Source organism: Girardinichthys multiradiatus, chromosome 18 (genome assembly GCF_021462225.1).
Source record: "Girardinichthys multiradiatus isolate DD_20200921_A chromosome 18, DD_fGirMul_XY1, whole genome shotgun sequence".
Classification (NCBI taxonomy): domain Eukaryota; kingdom Metazoa; phylum Chordata; class Actinopteri; order Cyprinodontiformes; family Goodeidae; genus Girardinichthys; species Girardinichthys multiradiatus.
In genome coordinates, this window is record NC_061810.1 from 5,395,418 (window position 1) to 5,416,276 (window position 20,859).

Consider the following 20,859-nt stretch of genomic DNA (forward strand, 5'->3'; position numbering starts at 1 on the left):
TTACACATGCACTGGGTTTTAAAAATACTCCTTCATGATATCTGTCCTGAGAATAACATAGAAACACTTGGTTACTGCTGAGTTTTGGAGATGTTGTAACTTCCTCTGCTTTTAATAACTTTTAATAACTAGAATAATTGACCCTGAATATTTCACGACGAAAGAGAACTTGTTTCTCTGAAAGAATTAACTGGAAAGTATCAAATGAGGTAAGTTATCACCTTTTTAAAGATACTTTTCTAACCCTAAAATAATATTTTAACCCGCTATATCTGTCCACGTCAAGCAAGCGTCACATGAGCAGCGGTTAATAAGCGTTCTTCATTGCAGAAAATAGGAAAAGTTTTATGCAAATGTGTGTGTGTGTTTGTACGTTATCCCCATCAGTTTTTAAATCGCTCCAGAGTCAGACTGTCAGGCACACAGTCCTCTATCAGTCCAAAACACAACCAGGCCCTTCCCAGGTCTGTTGGTGAGACATTCAATCATTCTTTGTCCACTTTAACTTCTCCAGGAGGGAGAAAGAAGAAACTTTGCTCCGGTTTCTCTTCTGCCCGCATAAGATGCTTTCAATATAAATCCAGTGTATCGCTCTTCTGGCTCTTGCAAACAGCATGGATCGTTGTCCATCTTAGTGGGTCCAGACTTCTTCTGAGCTTTGTTTTTTTTTCTTGTAGAAAGTCACGCTGCGATTTTCAACATGCAGGAAGGCAGATCTCTCTCTTTCAGGCCGTGCTGGAGAAGCGTCTATGGTGTAGTAGCCATAGAGAAGGGCAGGTTTCTAAAATCCAGACTCAAAAACGCAGATGTTGAACTCAAATCCCATATATGTGTGTATTTGTGTGTGAGAGAGGCAGAAGAAAAAGTTTAGTATAGGTTCAGATTTTGCACAAAGAAATATTATCAGTCAGTCAGTCAGTTGTCCCCCTGCCTGTCACTTCCTTCCACAACATGAACTATACTCCTTTCTAAAACAACTTTCTTTTCGACTCTCTTACGTCCCTTTTCACTTTTACCTTCTTTACCGACTGATCGCAATATTTAAGACAAACAAAACTTCCTTCAGGAAAGTTTTAACTCTTTAACCCCTTAATTGATGCACTCTGTGCTTTTTAATCTTTTCCTTATGTTTTTTTTATTTATTTTTCCATCAACTGTTTTACTTGAAACTATTTAAACTATTTAACTTATTTACACTCAAACTTCCACGCTGTGAAAAACCAAACTTATCTTCCAAATTAAAGCACATTTAACACAATCATCCCCACTTTTTCCTTTCATTATTTTATAAATCAGAGTATGAAGAAGGAGACACCCCTGATGCCTCAAGGTTCCGGAACCAGTTTTTATTTTTTACCCGTTCAGCGGCAAGTCTGCCCACTGGCTTTTCTCCTTTATGAGGTGTAGAAAGTTGCTAAAAACCACCCGCAAAACCCTGTGTTCTGCTTTATCCCATTGTTACCAATGAGAACCTCCCTGCCATTCCTTTTGCAGGGTAACCGGGCCCTCAGCTGATGTCCTCCCTCTCGTAACTCTGGAACCTAATTAATTAGTTAGGAGATGATGGTTAATGTGTAATAAAAATAATAATATACATTATATCCTACAGAGCAACTTCTCACCCAGATATATTTGAAGACAAAGAGTTCGGATCTAATCAGCCAGAAGCCGCAGGCGGACATGAGGACTCCCCTCCGTAAAATGGAAGTGGACTGAGAACAACTCTCAGGCTGGCCAGGCGTCCGTGTCCCATCCTGCGGTCTCCTCTGGCACGTTAGATCTTGTTTGTGATGCTAAAATTGTTGTGGAATTTTCTTATCAAAGTGGGTAGAAGTTGACTCATAACAAGGGAAAATCCGGACTTTGTCTCAATAAGTTTTATTCAAAGGCATTCAGCGTTTGAAGACCCTGACACTGAGGTTAGTCAGTGAAACAGAGCCCCGATCAACATTTTCACACAGTATTTATACCAGAACATGACAGTGTTATCTCAACACTTCAAAGAGTCTGTGTTTTATGACCCCAGACCCTTCTCGGGTTCAGAGGTGACTAGGTTACCTAGGAACAACCATCTACTCTCCCTGAGGCATCACCCTAACAAATGCCCTTAACCATTAAACTTCTGATAATGGCTTTTACAGCTTCCTCCTCTAACACAGATGTTCACTGGAGTGAGGTAAACCAAAGGTCATACACTGTGGAATGCTTACTGCTAGAATTTCCATCACAAGCTAAAAGTTAGAAACTGTATGAGAGTCGTTCATTTAAAAGTCTTTAGATAGAGTGTGTGATCGCTTCTGGGCACCAAGGACTGGAGGAGCTCCGAGGCGTCTGACCGCCAACAGGGTGTGGTAGCTCGGACAGGACCGTACAGCACTTTGGTTACTTAGTGTGTGTAAAGTGCTCTATAAATAAAGCTTGACTGATTGAATTTTGGTCAGGTGTGGGTTGGGCCTTGAGTCCCCCCTGTTGATACCACTTTACCTAGTCTCCTTCTTAATGTTGGTCATGAACACTGACCTTAACTGAGGCACATGAGATCTGCAGGGCTTCAGACATTCTTCTGGGTTTTCTGTTAACCCCTGGATGAGTCATCGATTGACTCTTGGAGTAATTTTGGTAGACCACTCACTCCAAAGAAAGTTCCCCACTGCTTCCTGTTTTCTCCAGTTGCAGATAATGGTTCTTACTGGAGTTCAATTCAGTCTCAAAGCCTTAATAAAAGCTTTGTGACCGTTTCCCGACCGATGGATATCTTCATTTTGATTTTTCAAGACCTTTTAAAGACATCTGGTTCTATTTAACCTTTTCTTGATTCTGTAGATCTTGTACCATTTAGCCCTGGGATGGGCAAGAGAAACAGGAACAAAAACATTGCTTTGTCAGTTAATTTGTGATTGAACAAAGGAGGCAGTTCTATTTTTATTTTGTGCCAGGATAGTCTAGATAGCTTTTCTCCTCAATACAATGATAGTTATAAAACAGATTTTTTTAATTGTATTTACTCAGGTTAACTTTGTTAGATATTAAATATTTTTTGGTGATTTAAAACATGTTAGTCAGACAAAGCAAAAATTAAATAAATCTGTGAGGGGTAAATACTTTTCCCTGCCCTGTAAAAAAATTGAATTACTAAAAGTCAACAAACATGCAAAAGACTTCACTTGTGTTGTGGTAAACCAAACCTTTTTACTTGGAACCTGACTATTATAGGAATCATCTAGTAAATACACATCCTGTGGTATGAGCTTATGACTCATTTTGTACCCACACTTTAAATGATAAAACTTCCAAACTGTGCAAAAGCACAGCAAGAGAAATCCAAACCTATACATAATTCAGCTGAATAGGAAAAAAATCCCAGTTGGTATAACTTTAGTTTACAAAGCATGTTTTTGCAACATTTAAGTCACTGATAGATTCAAGTGATTACAAAAGAAAAACAAAACGTTATCCACCATGCCTATTTCCTGCTGAAATAACAACCCTAGACCTGAGATTTTAGAAAGCATAAAATAGAAGAAGGATTGCATTTTAGTTTAAATCTTCTTGATACCATCTTTTCACTTCCGTCTGGAACGGGAAATGCGTGCGTGCCTTGTGAATTTAAGCGGTAGTCTGAAAGCGAGCAGGAGTGAAATCAGTACAGCTGCGGCTCAGGGCGAAGCAGCGTGACGGAGCAAGTGTGCAGGCGACGCAGAAAAATCAGGAGCTTTTATTTCCATTAAACACGTCTAAAAGAAGAGCGCCCTTTAAAGGTATGTAATTAACGCGTCTTACTGAGCTTTATGTCAGTTTAGATTGGACCAGGTTCGGGTGAGTAAAACAAGACGTTTAACGCATTTGTTATCTAAACAAACATGTTTCTACATGCTGATCTCTTAGGCGAATTAAAAGTTATAAAGGAACTATGGTTAAATATGGAGACTTGTTATTGTAACAATTGTTATTATTGGGTGAATAATAATGACTCGTAAAGTGGGTCACTTTCTACAGGTAGCCTTTATATAAGAGCCGTCACAGAAATAGTTTATTATCTGTTTCTAGAATTGGAAACGGTGCTGAATGACTGTGTAACGTCTACTTCTGAATAAAACTGGAACACAACTAAACCACAGTAGTGGCAATTTCATTTTTATCTGCAATGCACAACAATCTGCTACAGCTTTAAAATGCACTTCAGCACCATGGTAGTTGGAAAACGGGGTGTTTACTAAGGTGGTGTTTGTTCTACAAAGCTGGACAACCGTTGGTCTGTATGATTAGATGGTCTTAGATTGAGCCAATTACACATTTCTCTATAAATGGAAATTAATTGGATGTGTTTATTGTGGAGTGCCTGGAGATGACATTAGTTGTGAACTGACACCATACTACAAGGATCTTTGTAAGTTTGTGTGTGTATGTGTGTATGTGTGTGTGTGTGTGTGTGTGTGTGTGGCTTTAATCTTCTGGATACTAATATGAACCAAATGAAGAACGCTTCCCACAGCCTATTGTACAGATTTTTATGACATCTGTGAAATTGCTGCACAGGCCAAATATCTCAGGCTGGGGAAAACCACAGGAAATGGGGTTTCTCTGCAGGATGCTTTGGACTTGCAGACTATAGTAGAGCTAAGATTATCGTCATGAGTGACCTTTCAGTCTTACATCCTCCTTCTGTTCATTGTGTGAATGCTGAAGGCAAGGAGGAAACTTTTTCCTCCACCAGTAACACGTAGTGACCTGGCCACTATCCTGCAAGAAGAATGGCTTAAAATCCCTCTGACCACTGTGCAGGACTTGTATATGTCATTCCCAAGACGAATTGATGCTGTATTGGCCACAAAAGGAAGCCCTACACCATACTAATGTGTGAATGCTGTAGGCATTTCAGATTTTCAGTTTTATAATGTAATCCAATGACGGAATGTTCGTGTCGCTAGAGTGTACACTGTAGGTTTTTGAATAACTTGAAAAAGAACGAACAAACTCTCTTCACTCGCTCAATTTTCACTCTACCTATACAAATTATACATCAAAACGTAGGATGCTCTTTTGCGATTAAGAAAATGTCACCCTTGTTGATGTGGGACAAACAGTTTTTCCGGCAACACGCCCCAAAGCAACGCAAAGTCAACACACCCTGTATAGGAAATCTATAGGAATTTCAGAAAAAATCTGACCAAAAAATTCTTAAACTCACATGTTTTCGAATTGCTGCCTCTTGTAAACCGTTCGAGGTAGAGACATGAGCCTTGTGGAGATTTATCTTCAGACCTTGCTGGCGCTCACAGTGAAAGAACTGTTTTGAAAGAATGGATTTATGTAGACACACGGAAATCTCCAGGATTGTTCACCGGTCCCTGCTGATACCTACAGTCCAAAAATTTGTTGGATACCTTTTATCGTTTAGGGGTAGGTAGGTAGTAGGTTTGTTTGAGAGTGAAAAATTCACCTTCACTCGGGTTAAAAATGGTCAAAATGATCCACTTTTTCACAGGGTTACACCTCCCAGACAGACTTTAGTAGAAACTTGAGAAGCTCCATGATCGTTCAGCAAGGCCTGCTGATTCATACGGTGCATGAATCAAATCGATAGTTTCCGAGTTATTAGAGGTTGTTCGAGAGCATGTTCAGGCATTTTTGTGCATTTTCCCCTTTTTTTCACTTAGTGTTGTGCCTTTATTATTATATTTTCAACAAAAATGTGTTAATATTCCCGTTCCCCTGTCCGTTCTGAGAAAAACGGTCCAAGAATGACGTTGATAGCCCTTACGGTTTCCGAGTTATGGCCAGTAGTTCGGGGGCATGCACCTCCATGTTATAAAGCCAGGCCATGATGAGACACAAAGTGTGGTGCTGGTGAGTGAGAAACAGCAGCTGTTGGGCGCTCATTAATTACCATAGCAATAGAACACAGCTGCCAGTGAACTTAAGTAACCTCTGACAGAGAGTGGCTCTGAGGCTGAGCTCAGGCCAGAAGCTTCCATGAGTGATCACAATAAGTAAGTCATTGCTGACAACCACACTAGATTTTCAAAATAAGACCTACACATACTCTACAAAATAAAATACCTTTTTTCACACTGAACATCAACCTTCCATATTTACAAATGATTTTTTAAAGCTGATGATAGCATACAAAATGATTTCAGCCGAGCAAGCAGGTTCTATGTAACTAATGAAAGTAACCCAGACCTGAAAAGACAACCATGCTGGATTTTCAAAATAAGACAAAGCTTGCTCTACAAAATAAAAGCCTTTACATTTTAAATTATAAATAATTGCAGGACTGGGCTTCACACTACTGTTGGAGCTTTCCCACTGTTAGAAATAGGACATGTTCAAAATTAAAGCCTCAGTTTTCCAGAGGTAGTAGTAATTTTTTAAGCTGATAATAGCATACATAATGATTTTAGAATAGCATCCAGGTTCTTTATATCTAGTGGAAGTATGCCAGACCTGAAAGGACAACTATACTGGACTTTCAAAATAACACCTAGACATACCCTACAAAATAAACGTCTTCATATTTCACACAGCAATAATTGCAGCATTGGTCTTAACACTATTGCTGGTACTCTGTAATGGAAATGGATCTACTTTATCCTTTCAAAATAAACTCAATGATATTTACAAAATAATTCAATTCAATTCAAAGATACTTTATTGATCCCCGAGGGGAAATTAGAATTCCAGTACAACCCATCCAAACAGACATCATGACACAAGACAAGGGGGGGACGGGTCACCGAGGCTTTGCTGCCCACTCACAGGCGCTGCCCTTGCTAGATGAGAAAAGAGGCCACATTAGGAAAGTAGAGGGAAAAAAATCATATTTCACACTTTATCCTTAGCAGGATACAGTTTGAGATTGCAAAAAACCTCAGCACAAAGAAGCAACAAGTTTACAAAACAACATCATGCTGGGAATGGTGAAGGTGGTGTGAGGGGGTGCATATGTTTATCTTGAGCATGCGTGTGTGTGTGTGAGTGAGTGTGTGCAAGTAAGTCCATGAAGAACTGTCACAGAGACCATTGTCCTTGATTGTACGTTGGAATGTTCATCAACCGGCCACAAAGTTCTGAGCAGGTCCACAGATGTCCTCAGGGAAGGGAGGGGGCAGAGGGAGCAGAGCGTCATGTTTACATAACTTCCAGGAGAAGTTGAACATAGCCAGCCATCAAGGCCGTGCAGGGGACCCAGATTCAGAAAAACAACAATTATTTGGGTTAGGCTGACTCTTAATTTTCCGTCAGCCTTGAGAGTCTCGCTGGTGCTTCTCAAAGGCGAATCCAAACAGCCAAATTCCTGGTCTTTCGCCAGATCCGAGCAAACAACTTTCTCCAAGATTTATCCCATTTCACCCCTGAGTCCAGGAACCGCAACCTGCCTGCGATCCTGTATAAGGATCACATCCAGTCTGCGATTCAGCTCACGTAACATCTCAGTCTGAGTGTTGATCGCTCTGAAGATCCCATCACACATGCTAGGCAGCCTCACAATTGCCAGAACAGCTGCTGACATTCTCCGAATTTCTCAATATGCCAGGTAACCGCTGACTCCAAAAAGCAGAAATCCTGATATCAAACATCCAAATTATATACACATCTTCCACATCCTCGACTGACATTATCGACAAACACACAATCCTCCACTTCTGCCAGGAGTTCATTGTGTATCCAGAGAAAAACGTCCAGTCCGGACAAGTTGGGCTCTCCTTCACCCTGTCTTCTCGTCAAGAAAATTTGATCAATTGCATTGAGAGACCAGCTGACCAAATCCATAACTAAGAATTTGGAAGATATGCAAGAAGAGGCTCCAAAGACAAGACACAGAGCTGAAGCAGGGCAGATATGGGAGGGGGTGGGAGACAGAGAAAAAGCGTCCTCCTCCACCGAGAGCAGAAAGCCTCAACATTCCTTAGTTGGGGCCTGCCATAGCAATGAAGGGAGAACAGTGAGTGGCCTGACTCCCATGCCATTGCCTGGTGGCACCTATTACTACACATTTCTAAACTGGACTCTTTATTTATTGGCGATTGCCAAAGCAATGCAACGACGCATGATTACTGGTGAAACAAGAACAGGTCTAGATAGACATCTTACTTAACCTTCTACCCTCAATCGTGATGCACACCGTTCTGTTGCTTTGGTTTTGTACCTCAGCCCCACAACTTTTGGCTCTGGTCTGAAAAGCACGCACCAAGAGGCAGGCTCCGTCTAATTTCTTAAGAAATCTTCTAGTTTATTATTATTTCTATTATTATTATGTGGATGCTGAAGAGTGAATAATTTTAAATGGCAATTTCATAGACTTTTGAATATAGGCTGTAGTAAGCATTGGTATTTTAACAAATTTTAGCTTATATATTGCTTTTTGCATGGTAGATGGGTTAAATTAATATCAGCCTTCATGCTAGTGATAGCCAATATGCTAATGTTAGCATTTTAGCTTCTCTTTCTCCTCTCTTCTCTCTAAGCTGAAGAACACTTGTTTGTTTTTGTGTTTCTTCAGCGTGTTTGTTAGTTCATTTTTTCTGAAATTTCTGCTATTTTTTAATGTATTTTAGCACGGACTTCAAATGATTAGGTTATATTTTTGCTTCTGTCTATGCTTTTTCAGCTCATCTATGGGCAGCTCTTTCCTGCTTTTTTAAAGTTTTTGTCAGTTCTTGCATTTCAACAACTCTTTCAACAAGTAGTTTTGAGGTAACTTCACATTGTTAAGCTGTTTTAAGTCTTTCCTGCTCAAACAGATCAGATGACAGTTTTTCTTTGCTGTTTCTGCTTCTGCAGTCAATTTCAGCTTGTTTCTGCCAGCTTTCAGCAAAAAAATTCAGCTTACAGCATTCACACTGCATTTTCGCAGGAAATGCAAATGTTTCTAGTTACAACAGCTTTTCTTTAGGTCCAATCAAAACATTTCAGTCAGATTAAACAGAAGCTGTGGTTTGTTCTGGCGATGTGTGTTTTGATAAGCTGTGGCCGATCTCTCAGGGACAGTGTCTCTGAATCTGATTTTTTTTCCATATATGAACAATATTTCCATACCCAGGATGATGAACTTTTACTATAACTGTATATGTTAGCAGCGTCTGACTGGTACTCTTTGAAACCAGCATTATTTTTGCCCGTCACTTTATTTTTTAAAATGATAATAATTAAACATTTAGTAGCATTTATTTTTATTCAGTTGAATTAATATTGAGATCGAACAAGTTGAACAGAGAATCCACATCAACCAGATGAATACATCTAACTTTTGCTTTGCAGTGACAAGAACACTGACTGCGGTCCCTGTAACTACGTATAGACAAAGAAATAAGATGACTTCACTTGAACAGGCCTGAACACACAGTTTCACAACTTCCTCCTGGTCCGCACGGACCTGAATTATGCACCCGTATGTGCATAATCAAATGTCTCACGGGGGATTATTGCAGAGGCTTTTTTCATGAAGTTTAGGACTTTGAAAATACTTCGGACACTCAGCTGCTGTGATGTTTTTCTGAGTGAAGCCAACAAGGTCATGCATCAAGTGATAAAACAGCTAATTCATATCCTAACTTAACACCAAGTGGTCGTAGGTGTGAATCATATCTGTCAAAATGACAGATGGCCTTCAGATTTTTTCATCACTATTAGAAAAAACCCGGAAAAAATTCAGTTAACGTGACCACATGACTATCTATATCTCCTGTGCCTGGAAATGTTTCCAAACAGCCAAATTTGTCTTTCTTGTACCTGAGGGAACAGTGTTGTAGCCAACTGACCAGCAGTGTGCAGTACTGCAGGTGGGGGGAGTCTTCCTAACAGCTGGAGAAAACCCATCAATCTGGCACATTTCCTGGCATTACATTAAAAGGACTTTAAACCATAGCTCCATAATGGCTAGAATCTATACACCCAGTTGTAAGACGTGGTAAAGAACATTTCACTTTGTGCTTTTACATTTAACTATGATCACTATGTAAAACTGAAAGACTAGAGCAGTTCATAAATCTAATCAGGATGGCTATTATTTATTTCTAGCCCCAAAAATACTTCGTGTTAGCTTATAGAAACACGCTGATAGAGAAGAGTGACTTGTGTTTTCATCTGCAGACGTCTACCAATGGCTACCTGCGAAGACTCTCCTCTAATGTTTGCTGAAACATGTGACGAAACCTTTTACTTTCTAGGTAAGTGATTACATCTTTTTGGAACTAGTGCCCGTTATTGTACAGTCATCAGACAGGAAAGAGAATGGAAAAAGAAGGGGAAGACATGCAGTAAATGGCTCGAGACCGGGAATCGAACCCAGGAGAACCACATGGACGACTACAGCCTCTGGACCCGGTGCACGTGCTCAACCAGCTCAGCCACCACCGGCTCGATTACATCCTTGTCTAAACTGTAAATCTGTTGGTCTGTTTATGTGGTTCATGGGTACAGCATAGCTTTTATTGAGCTTTTTGTTTTTTCTTTTGTTCATTGTCTGTGTACAGATACTGAATGTATCTCGCGTTCTGCCACACCTAAAACAGGTAGCTTATTAATTAGATTGTTTCATATTGACCTCCAAGTACTGAAAGATGCGGCACTACTAGTTGTCAACTTGTTATCCACAAATGCAGATCTCTGTCCAGATGCTTTCAGGAAAGGCAATCAAACGCCACACTCCTACTGGATTCAAAGTATGGATCAAAAGTTCCTGGTTTTAAGAACCTCAGGGAATTTTGAGTTTGAGGACAGGACTACTCATGATCGGGGACTGCCTGGTAAGAGACATCGAAACTACTATTGCTTTGCTTGTTATAAGTGAATCAAATAACTGATTTTGAGCTGACTGAGCCTCTGTACATTGATGTTTGTTTCTGTATACATTTAGTGTGTGAGAACTGATATATTTGCAAAATACTCAGCAGTGCCATGAAAAAGTATTTGCCCCTTTCTTCAGGCCCTATATTGCCCCCTGAATCCAATAACTGACTGTAGCATCATTGGCAGCAACATCTCCCATGCAGGGTTTGTAACAACTGGCAATGAGTCCATACAGGGGTGTAATTTTGGCCCAGTCGTGGCAGAATTGCTTTAATTTAGCCACATTGGAGCATTTTTGAGATTGAACAGCCTGTTTAAGATGATACCATAGCATCTTAATTAGAATTGAATCCAGACTTTGACTAGGACACCCCTAAACCTTTATCTAGTTTTATTGAGACAGTCAGACGTGGACTTGCTGGTATCCTTTGAATCATTGCTCTGCTACATAATCCAAGTGTCCTGGAGCTTAAGGTCATAAATTGGGGGCAGGGAAAATTCCTAGAGAACAGCCCGGAATTCATGATTCCATCAGATATGGTACATTTTGTAGGACCTGAAGAAAGAGAGCAGGCAGGACATTTTGATTCAACCCTAAGCTAAAGGTGGTGATTTGTAGTGGGAGGAAGCTAAACATTTCTCACTTACCTGACTTTTATTTCTGTCATTTTCTCCTCTGCAGTTCATATGTTCTCTTAACTTTAAGTTACACAGCAGTACCTCTATTTTTTTGTTTTGCAAATCAAATATAAACACAGCTCCCCATGCTGAACATCACAGTGTTTTAAAGAGTTTACATTCAAATACATGAATAAAATCCTGCAACCTAATTAATTAAAGAAATTGCAGATTTCCACTTATAGTGTTTCCTGAAATCAGGAGAGATGCTCTCATCCAAACCATTTTAAAACATATTTAACCAGTAAAATTAATATACTTTTAAACTTTTATGCTTAGAATCACTGATTTTAGGTTTGAATGGAGCAGAAGCCCTGCATTGTACTTTAATGAGACGCATCTCACAGGCTTTATTTTATTACAGATTTGTAAATTATGAAACAATGTAAGATTAATGTTGTTATTTTATAACAATTATGGATCAAATGTAAAATTCATTCCTCCGTCACTGACCAATAGACTTAGTTATGCTCGTGAACTGACACTGACTCACGCTCAGTCTGAATACATGTGCAGACATCCTTTCACAATGACTGTCTTGGCCACAACTCAGCTGTGATTCTTTAGGCTGCAGGAATTCCATATACAGGTCCTTCTCAAAATATTAGCATATTGTGATAAAGTTCATTATTTTCCATAATGTCATGATGAAAATTTAACATTCATATATTTTAGATTCATTGCACACTAACTGAAATATTTCAGGTCTTTTATTGTCTTAATACGGATGATTTTGGCATACAGCTCATGAAAACCCAAAATTCCTATCTCACAAAATTAGCATATCATTAAAAGGGTCTCTAAACGAACTATGAACCTAATCATCTGAATCAACGAGTTAACTCTAAACACCTGCAAAAGATTCCTGAGGCCTTTAAAACTCCCAGCTTGGTTCATCACTCAAAACCCCAATCATGGAGGCAGTCTTACGACTGCCGACCTGACTGCTGTCCAGAAGGCCACTATTGACACCCTCAAGCAAGAGGGTAAGACACAGAAAGACATTTCTGAACAAATAGGCTGTTCCCAGAGTGCTGTATCAAGGCACCTCAGTGGGAAGTCTGTGGGAAGGAAAAAGTGTGGCAGAAAACGCTGCACAATGAGAAGAGGTGACCGGACCCTGAGGAAGATTGTGGAGAAGGGCCGATTCCAGACCTTGGGGGACCTGCGGAAGCAGTGGACTGAGTCTGGAGTAGAAGCATCCAGAGCCACCGTGCACAGGCGTGTGCAGGAAATGGGCTACAGGTGCCGCATTCCCCAGACCTGGGCTACAGAGAAGCAGCACTGGACGGTTGCTCAGTGGTCCAAAGTACTTTTTCGGATGAAAGCAAATTCTGCATGTCATTCGGAAATCAAGGTGCCAGAGTCTGGAGGAAGACTGGGGAGAAGGAAATGCCAAAATGCCAGAAATCCAGTGTCAAGTACCCACAGTCAGTGATGGTCTGGGGTGCCGTGTCAGCTGCTGGTGTTGGTCCACTGTGTTTTATCAAGGGCAGGGTCAATGCAGCTAGCTATCAGGAGATTCTGGAGCACTTCATGCTTCCATCTGCTGAAAAGCTTTATGGAGATGAAGATTTCATTTTTCAGCACGACCTGGCACCTGCTCACAGTGCCAAAACCACTGGTAAATGGTTTACTGACCATGGTATCACTGTGCTCAATTGGCCTGCCAACTCTCCTGACCTGAACCCCATAGAGAATCTGTGGGATATTGTGAAGAGAACGTTGAGAGACTCAAGACCCAACACTCTGGATGAGCTAAAGGCCGCTATCGAAGCATCCTGGGCCTCCATAAGACCTCAGCAGTGCCACAGGCTGATTGCCTCCATGCCACGCCGCATTGAAGCAGTCATTTCTGCAAAAGGATTCCCGACCAAGTATTGAGTGCATAACTGTACATGATTATTTGAAGGTTGACGTTTGTTGTATTAAAAACACTTTTCTTTTATTGGTCGGATGAAATATGCTAATTTTGTGAAATAGGAATTTTGGGTTTTCATGAGCTGTATGCCACAATCATCCGTATTAAGACAATAAAAGACTTGAAATATTTCAGTTAGTGTGCAATGAATCTAAAATATATGAATGTTAAATTTTCATCATGACATTATGGAAAATAATTAACTTCATCACAATATGCTAATATTTTGAGAAGGACCTGTATTAATTCAAATTCAATTCAAAAATACTTTATTAATCCCAAAGGGAAATTAAATGTTGTAGCTCATATTATGAAGGTTTCTTCAAAGAGCCGTTGTAGATGCTGATGGCTGTGGGCAGGAAGGATCTCCTGTAGCGCTCCGTCTTACAGCAGATCTGAAGAAGCCTCTGACTGAAGACACTCTGTTGTTGTAGGACAGTCTCATGAAGAGGATGCTCAGGGTTCTCCATAATGTTCTTCATTTATGAAGAATCCGTCTTTCCACAATGATCTCCAGAGGTTCCAGAGGAGTCCCCAGAACAGAGCCAGCCTTTTTATCAGCTTGTTGAGCTTTTTTAAGTCCCTGGTTCTGATGCTGCTTCCCCAGCAGATGATGGCAGAAGAGATCACACTCTTACTCATTTCCTCTTTTGAAATCTATCTGTTTTCCCTGACGTTTGACTCAGTGTGGGTTTTTAGGTATTTCATTGCTCTGTTTTATGTTTAGTTTTCTTCTATTACTTCTAGATAATTCTGTTTTAGTGTACTTTTATATTGTTTAGTGCTTTGGTAACAACCTCTTGTTTTTAACTGTGCTTTATCAATAAAAATTTACTTGACTTGAATTCTGTTTTTCAGTGAAGGTTAAAAAGCTTCAACCCTACAGCACCAATTTAATTTTGACTCAGTTGTTGTTTCTGTTTATTGTACTAATTTATTGTTATTTTTTTCAATATACAGTAAATGTTTTATTTTGTTCTGTTATATTTTCAATTCCTAATAAAACTTTAAAAAGTTATACCATCATCAGTATGAACTAAAACTGAGTCGACAACCACTGGAAAAAGCAGGAAGAGAAAAAAAGTTCTATGCAGAGTTTTATTTGGATGGGAGCGATTATTTTTCTACACATTGCCAGCTGTGACTCCGTGCTGTGAGTACCAATCAGCAGCCTGTTGTAGCTGGTTTTTGTGTGTGGTAACAGATTCAGCTCATTCATGCGGCGACTTTCTTCCTCAGAAAGTTGCTGTCAGTTTACCAAAAGGGGCCAGATTGGGTGGTAGGCGCTTTTTTGAATAAAAGTCGATTAGTGGGTCTGAAAAGGGGCAAAATCTAGCAACAAAAGTGCGAATTTGGCAACAGTGCAAACCTCTCTTCAAATGCTATACAAACTGATTAACAGCTCTGGTTGGGGTGTGGTCCTGCGACCAAACCTCTGCACCTTAGAGGGTGGCTTTTGTAAGGTACTCCAGTCTTCATGTTTATGTAAATAATTCCTTAATTGGATAATATTTAAATTAGTCATGGCTTGGGAGATTATTTTTTTTGTTGGAGCCGCTGAAAAGACTTTAGACTTCCATTCTCAAACGTTTCACCCAGCAGAATTAAGCCTTTTTTAGTCCAGTTGTGTAGTCCAGATGTAGAAACGCATTGTTATAACTTTCTAGAGCTCTACATATAGAACTGGGGAGATTTACTGTATTTTTGACCTTTGACCAAATCGATAGAATTACCTTAACCCATTCATTGTTGATTTTGTTCTTTGACCATGTGTCTTGGTTTACGAAAGGAATAGTATCAAGGAATATGTCCTGGCAGTCACCTTGCTCCATCTTATTCCAAACTGTGTCTTTATCTCGGCAAACCCATGTGGCCATTGATCTGAGTTGGTCAGTCCTGTAGTAAATTTGTTGAGCATAGTGAATGTGGACATAGAGATTTATATAGGTAAAAACGAAAGAGCAATCCTGGTAAGATGCTTGTTCTAATGCTTTCTATCTTCTGTAGAAATACAAGAGGTAGAATTTCCCATCTTACTTGTCTTTCTTAAGCTTGTCCATTATTTTCCCACATATAGCTTTTTAACAGTTGTGTTAATTTAGGAGTTACAAAAATTCCTAGATTTCTGCATGCCTGATTAGACATTCGAAATTTAAATTGACCTGTTAGATTTGTGGGTAAGTGACCATTTATTCGCATAGCTTCTGATTTTGATAGATTGACTTGTTAGCCCGAAAATTTGCCATATTCCTCTAAAGTAAGAATGATATCAGCGAAAAGTGAAATCTTGTGTTCCTTCTTGTTTTTATCCTTAATACCTTTAATATCGTCATTCATTTTGATTGATAATGCCATAGTTGTGGCAAAGCGTAAGGTGCTACGACAGTCCCTGGTGTCCATTAACCCTTACGCATGATGTAGGATTCATGTGTGTCACTTTTATTTATTCCATAAACTGTGGATGAGAGCCCATAATGCCAGTTGACAGTGTCAAATGGTTTTTGTGCATCAAACCTAATTAAGATAGACTTGTTTATTTCCTTTGGCCTGTGTTATAGCAATCAGGGTTCTCCTTATGTTATTAGCATTATGTCGGTTTGGTATAAATCCCGTCTGGTCTGGGTGGATAAGTTTTCTTAATGTTTCTGTATCCTTCTAGCTAAAATAGTGGTCAAAAGTTTGAAATCCATGCACAATGAGCTAATTGGTCTGTATCTTTCAAAAATGGTTCCATTTTTCCCTTCCTTATAGATATCTGAAAAAATGTCCTGGGAATAAGCAATCAGCATTTTATAATTCTTAAGTGTGTAATTAACTTTTTAGTTAAAATTGGAGGTAAAATCTCTATAAAGCATTTATAAAATTCCCCCAGGGAGCTCATCAGTCCCTGGGGATTTATTGTTTTTTAACTTATTGATGTTATCCCATGTTTCAATCCCTGTTATTGTTGGAGTGATGCCCGATGCTTCTTCCTCAGACAAAACAGGTAGATTTAAATCAACGAGAAATGTACCAGTTTGTTTTAGTCCATCATTCATTGGTTTTGGCTCCTCATATAGATTGCATTAGCAGGATCAAAAGGGTTGGCTATTTCTTTTGTGCGATATAAGTTTGTTTTAAGTGTGGGGCCAATTATTTTAGGCGCTGTTCTGTCAGATTGTGCTTTTAGAAGTTGGACTTTTAGCTCCATCAATGTGTCACTTGCCTTTCTTTATTCATGTTCAATTTCTAATCGTTTTATTTTGTTTTCAAGTCTTGTTTGTTCCTTCAAGCACAGTTTCTTAAGTTTAGATGATATCTGAATCATTTTCTCTTAAAACTGCTTTAACTCCACTCCACACAATAGGTGGGGCGACATTCTCCGTGTCATTTATCTCTAAGTATTCCATCAGACATTGCTTTAGTTCCTGAATCACTAATGCATTAGTAAGTAATGATACACTTAGTGTACAATATTTGAAAAAAAGTGTCCTTACTTCTATATGACAATCAATGTGTTGTCCTTGAGTAACTATTATGTACCTTTGGATAAAAAGGTAAAAGCTTTCATGCTTGGGTTCTTAAATCTCCAGCACATTATTAAGTATTTTTGTCTTTCTACTTTGCATCCCCCCAACACAACACCCCCACCGGGGTGCCGTCTATTTTTCATCCTGTAAAGCATTAAAATATCCTTCAATTAATATTAAGCTATTAGCATTTTCTGCTTATTACATTAGCTAATTCTTTAAAGAAGTTTTCATCACATTAATTAGGGGCATAAAGATTCATAATAGCCAACTTCTCTTCCCATATCTGACCCATACCAATACATACAGGGGTTGGACAATGAAACTGAAACACCTGGTTTTAGACCACAATAATTTATTAGTATGGTGTAGGGCCTCCTTTTGCGGCCAATACAGCGTCATTTCATCTTGGGAATGACATCTACAAGTCCGGCACAGTGGTCAGAGGGATTTTAAGCCATTCTTCTTGCAGGATAGTGGCCAGGTCACTACGTGATACTGGTGGAGGAAAACGTTTCCTGACTCGCTCCTCCAAAACACCCCAAAATGGCTCAATAATATTTAGATCTGGTGACTGTGCAGGCCATGGGAGATGTTCAACTTCACTTTCATGTTCATCAAACCAATCTTTCACCAGTCTTGCTGTGTGTATTGGTGCATTGTCATCCTGATACATGGCACCACCTTCAGGATACAATGTTTGAACCATTGGATGCACATGGTCCTCAAGAATGGTTCGGTAGTCCTTGGCAGTGACGTGCCCATCTAGCACAAGTATTGGGCCAAGGGAATGCCATGATATGGCAGCCCAAACCATCACTGATCCACTCCCATGCTTCACTCTGGGCATGCAACAGTCTGGGTGGTACGCTTCTTTGGGGCTTCTCCACACCGTAACTCTCCCGGATGTGGGGAAAACAGTAAAGGTGGACTCATCAGAGAACAATACATGTTTCACATTGTCCACAGCCCAAGATTTGCGCTCCTTGCACCATTGAAACCGACGTTTGGCATTGGCATGAGTGACCAAAGGTTTGGCTATAGCAGCCCGGCCGTGTATATTGACCCTGTGGAGCTTCCGACGGACAGTTCTGGTGGAAACAGGAGAGTTGAGGTGCACATTTAATTCTGCCGTGATTTGGGCAGCCGTGGTTTTATGTTTTTTGGATACAATCCGGGTTAGCACCTGAACATCCCTTTCAGACAGCTTCCTCTTGCGTCCACAGTTAATCCTGTTGGATGTGGTTCGTCCTTCTTGGTGGTATGCTGACATTACCCTGGATACCGTGGCTCTTGATACATCACAAAGACTTGCTGTCTTGGTCACAGATGCGCCAGCAAGACGTGCACCAACAATTTGTCCTCTTTTGAACTCTGGTATGTCACCCATAATGTTGTGTGCATTTCAATATTTTGAGCAAAACTGTGCTCTTACCCTGCTAATTGAACCTTCACACTCTGCTCTTACTGGTGCAATGTGCAATCAATGAAGACTGGCTACCAGGCTGGTCCAATTTAGCCATGAAACCTCCCACACTAAAATGACAGGTGTTTCAGTTTCATTGTCCCACCCCTGTAATTTCCCTTCAAAATAATTCAACACAGCCATTAATGTCTAAACCGCCAGCAACAAAGGTTAGTACACACCTAAGTGAAAATGTCCAAATAGTGCCCTTTCCCTTCCCAGTGTTATGTGACTCCTGCTAGTATACATATTTTTACAAACATTTATCCCGTTTGGTTCGTGATGTAGTCCATCTTTCCAGTTTTGGCTCCTTCTGTGCTTTAGTTGGACAAACCTGCACTACAGGTTTCTTCTAAAACATCACTTGGCACTTGTGCTCCTGTCAACCATTGTTCATCATTAATATCATTTCATATTCTGTTTTTTTTTTTTCTTTCAGATTGCAAATTTGACATCCAGATTTATCAGGACTCAACTGCACAAATACAGCCTGTCATGCTCTATGCCTGTATTAACGGCCAGAAAATGATGGTATCCTGCAAAAATAACAAGGAAGTCTCTCCAGAGCCCATGGTGAGTACAAGCATCCTCTTTTGTACCTTGTGTTTTCTGTGGTTTTGACATACAAGACCTTACAATATGGAAAATGTGTGCTGAGGTGGAAAATAAAACTTCAGTGTAACTTGTCTGTTATTCTCACTTCTGTTTCTCATAGAATACTAGTGGTCTGGAGAGGATTAATGAAATTGGACACAAGGCCTTGTTTCGGTGGAAACATATCTCTACTGGCAAATACAAGTTTGAGTCCACCATGTACACAGGTTACTTCCTGGCATTTGAGCCCTTAGAGGATAAGCCCTGCCTGCATAAGCTGATTCTGCGTCCTGAACCCGAGGACGAAGTGGATGAGTCAATGGTGATTAGTGTGTCAAACTACAAGCCGATATAATCTCTCTCTGTAAATTACAGAATACACTCACAAGCCATTTTATTATATACACCGTTCTAATACCCCAGTTCCTCTCAGAACTGCCTTAGTTCTACGTAGCATAGATTCAACAAGATGTCACATTCCTCACCATCAGTTACTCTGTCAGCTGAACACCTCCGGTGATTGTAGAGGCTTTATGTCCTTACCCAGACATGGTCAATAACAACACTCAGGTAGGCTGAGGTGTTTAAACGATAATCTAAGAGTCCAAAGTGTGTCAAGAAAATATCCCCTCACCAGTCAGTATCCTGAAATATTGATAAAAGGCAGGATGGATTCAGGCTTTCATGTTGTTTATGCCCAATTCTGGCCGTACCATCTGTCAGAATTGTGCATGTGTTGTCCTTGTTGTCCACGTAGCTAAAAGGAGTGGTACCTGGTGTAGTCTTCTGCTGCTGTAGCCCATCTGCTTGAAGGTTCAACGTGTTGTGTGTTCAGAGCTGGTTTTCTGAAAACCTTGCTGGTAATAAGTTTTGTTGTGTAAATCTCAACAGATCAGCAGGTTCTGACATACTCCTTTCAGCCCGTCCAGAACCAATAACCACGCCACATTCGAAGTGACAAATTTTCTTTCTTCCCCATTCTGATGCTCAGCCTGAACTTCAAGTTGTCTTCATCACTTCTAGACAACCAAATATAACAAGTTACAGCTGTGTAATTGGCTGATTTTATGTTTCTATACATAAGCAAATGGTGTACCTAATGAAGTGGCCACAGTTGGTGTATTCATGTTTATTAAACCGTCTGAAAATCTGCGTGCATCATAGAATGTTGACTAATGACGAGCAAACCTGTTTTATGTAAATGCTGGTATGAAAGGAAGCGACAGCCTACAGTGAAAACATTGATCAAATAAACATAAACCTTCTCACCCCTAGAGAAATGTCATAAAGTAGAATGACTCAGAGAGAGAAAGCTGCCTTACTGATGGCAGCGACTCATATTTTGCATCTGCGAACTCCGTCTCTGAAGGTCCAAATTATTTTAACTGACTGGAACTTGTAAAGAACTTTTTTGCAGCCGTTTATTCAGGAAGCTATTGTGTTTTGGTTATAATCATTGCTTTGTCATCTAATTCTGCCCTCCTGCCTGTCATATTTACATGTTTTTATGTTACATGTATTATTCCCAGCGTTATTCAGATGTACATAGACATTCAGTCTTGTGTCTGGTTGCAATATTCTTTTTTCTTGTTTGTTGTCATTTATCCAATTAACCAAATGTCATTTTACTCTGTTTTATATACAATATATTTAATCAGTTTACTAAATAAAGAATCAACAGATCAAAACCAAATGTGTACAGTTTGTTTTACTTATGTGTACACAAAGTGAAGGCAGAGCTCAGTTTTCATTTCGCTCTTCAGCAGCAGTGGAAAAAAAGGTGCTGGAATCTAAGCTCCATGCAGGGAGTTAATAGATGGACCGGAAACATCAGTGATCAAATTCAGTCTGAAATTTGGTCTGCTTTCAGAGTTCTCACGATGCAACCTTAAACTCTGGTC

General features: G+C 39.9%; 1 protein-coding gene across 1 annotated transcript; it reads left to right on the forward strand.

The window, feature by feature from the left end:
• Positions 1-3,622: 3,622 nt before the first annotated feature.
• Positions 3,623-20,651, forward strand: LOC124883967 (interleukin-18-like). Its single transcript, XM_047391490.1, has 6 exons — positions 3,623-3,758; positions 10,093-10,169; positions 10,476-10,514; positions 10,605-10,748; positions 18,804-18,937; positions 19,080-20,651. Exons 2-6 carry the CDS (start codon positions 10,103-10,105, stop codon positions 19,311-19,313), a joined length of 618 nt encoding a protein of 205 aa, XP_047247446.1. The 5' UTR covers positions 3,623-3,758; positions 10,093-10,102; the 3' UTR covers positions 19,314-20,651.
• The last annotated feature ends 208 nt before the right edge of the window (positions 20,652-20,859 follow it).

Excerpts from the sequence above, each read along its gene's own strand:
- LOC124883967 (XM_047391490.1), top strand. The coding sequence starts at position 10,103 with ATGGCTACCTGCGAAGACTCTCCTCTAATGTTTGCTGAAACATGTGAC. Across the intron at positions 10,749-18,803 it reads TCATGATCGGGGACTGCCTG|ATTGCAAATTTGACATCCAG; the intron begins GTAAGAGACATC and ends TTTTTCTTTCAG. Across the intron at positions 18,938-19,079 it reads AAGTCTCTCCAGAGCCCATG|AATACTAGTGGTCTGGAGAG; the intron begins GTGAGTACAAGC and ends TGTTTCTCATAG.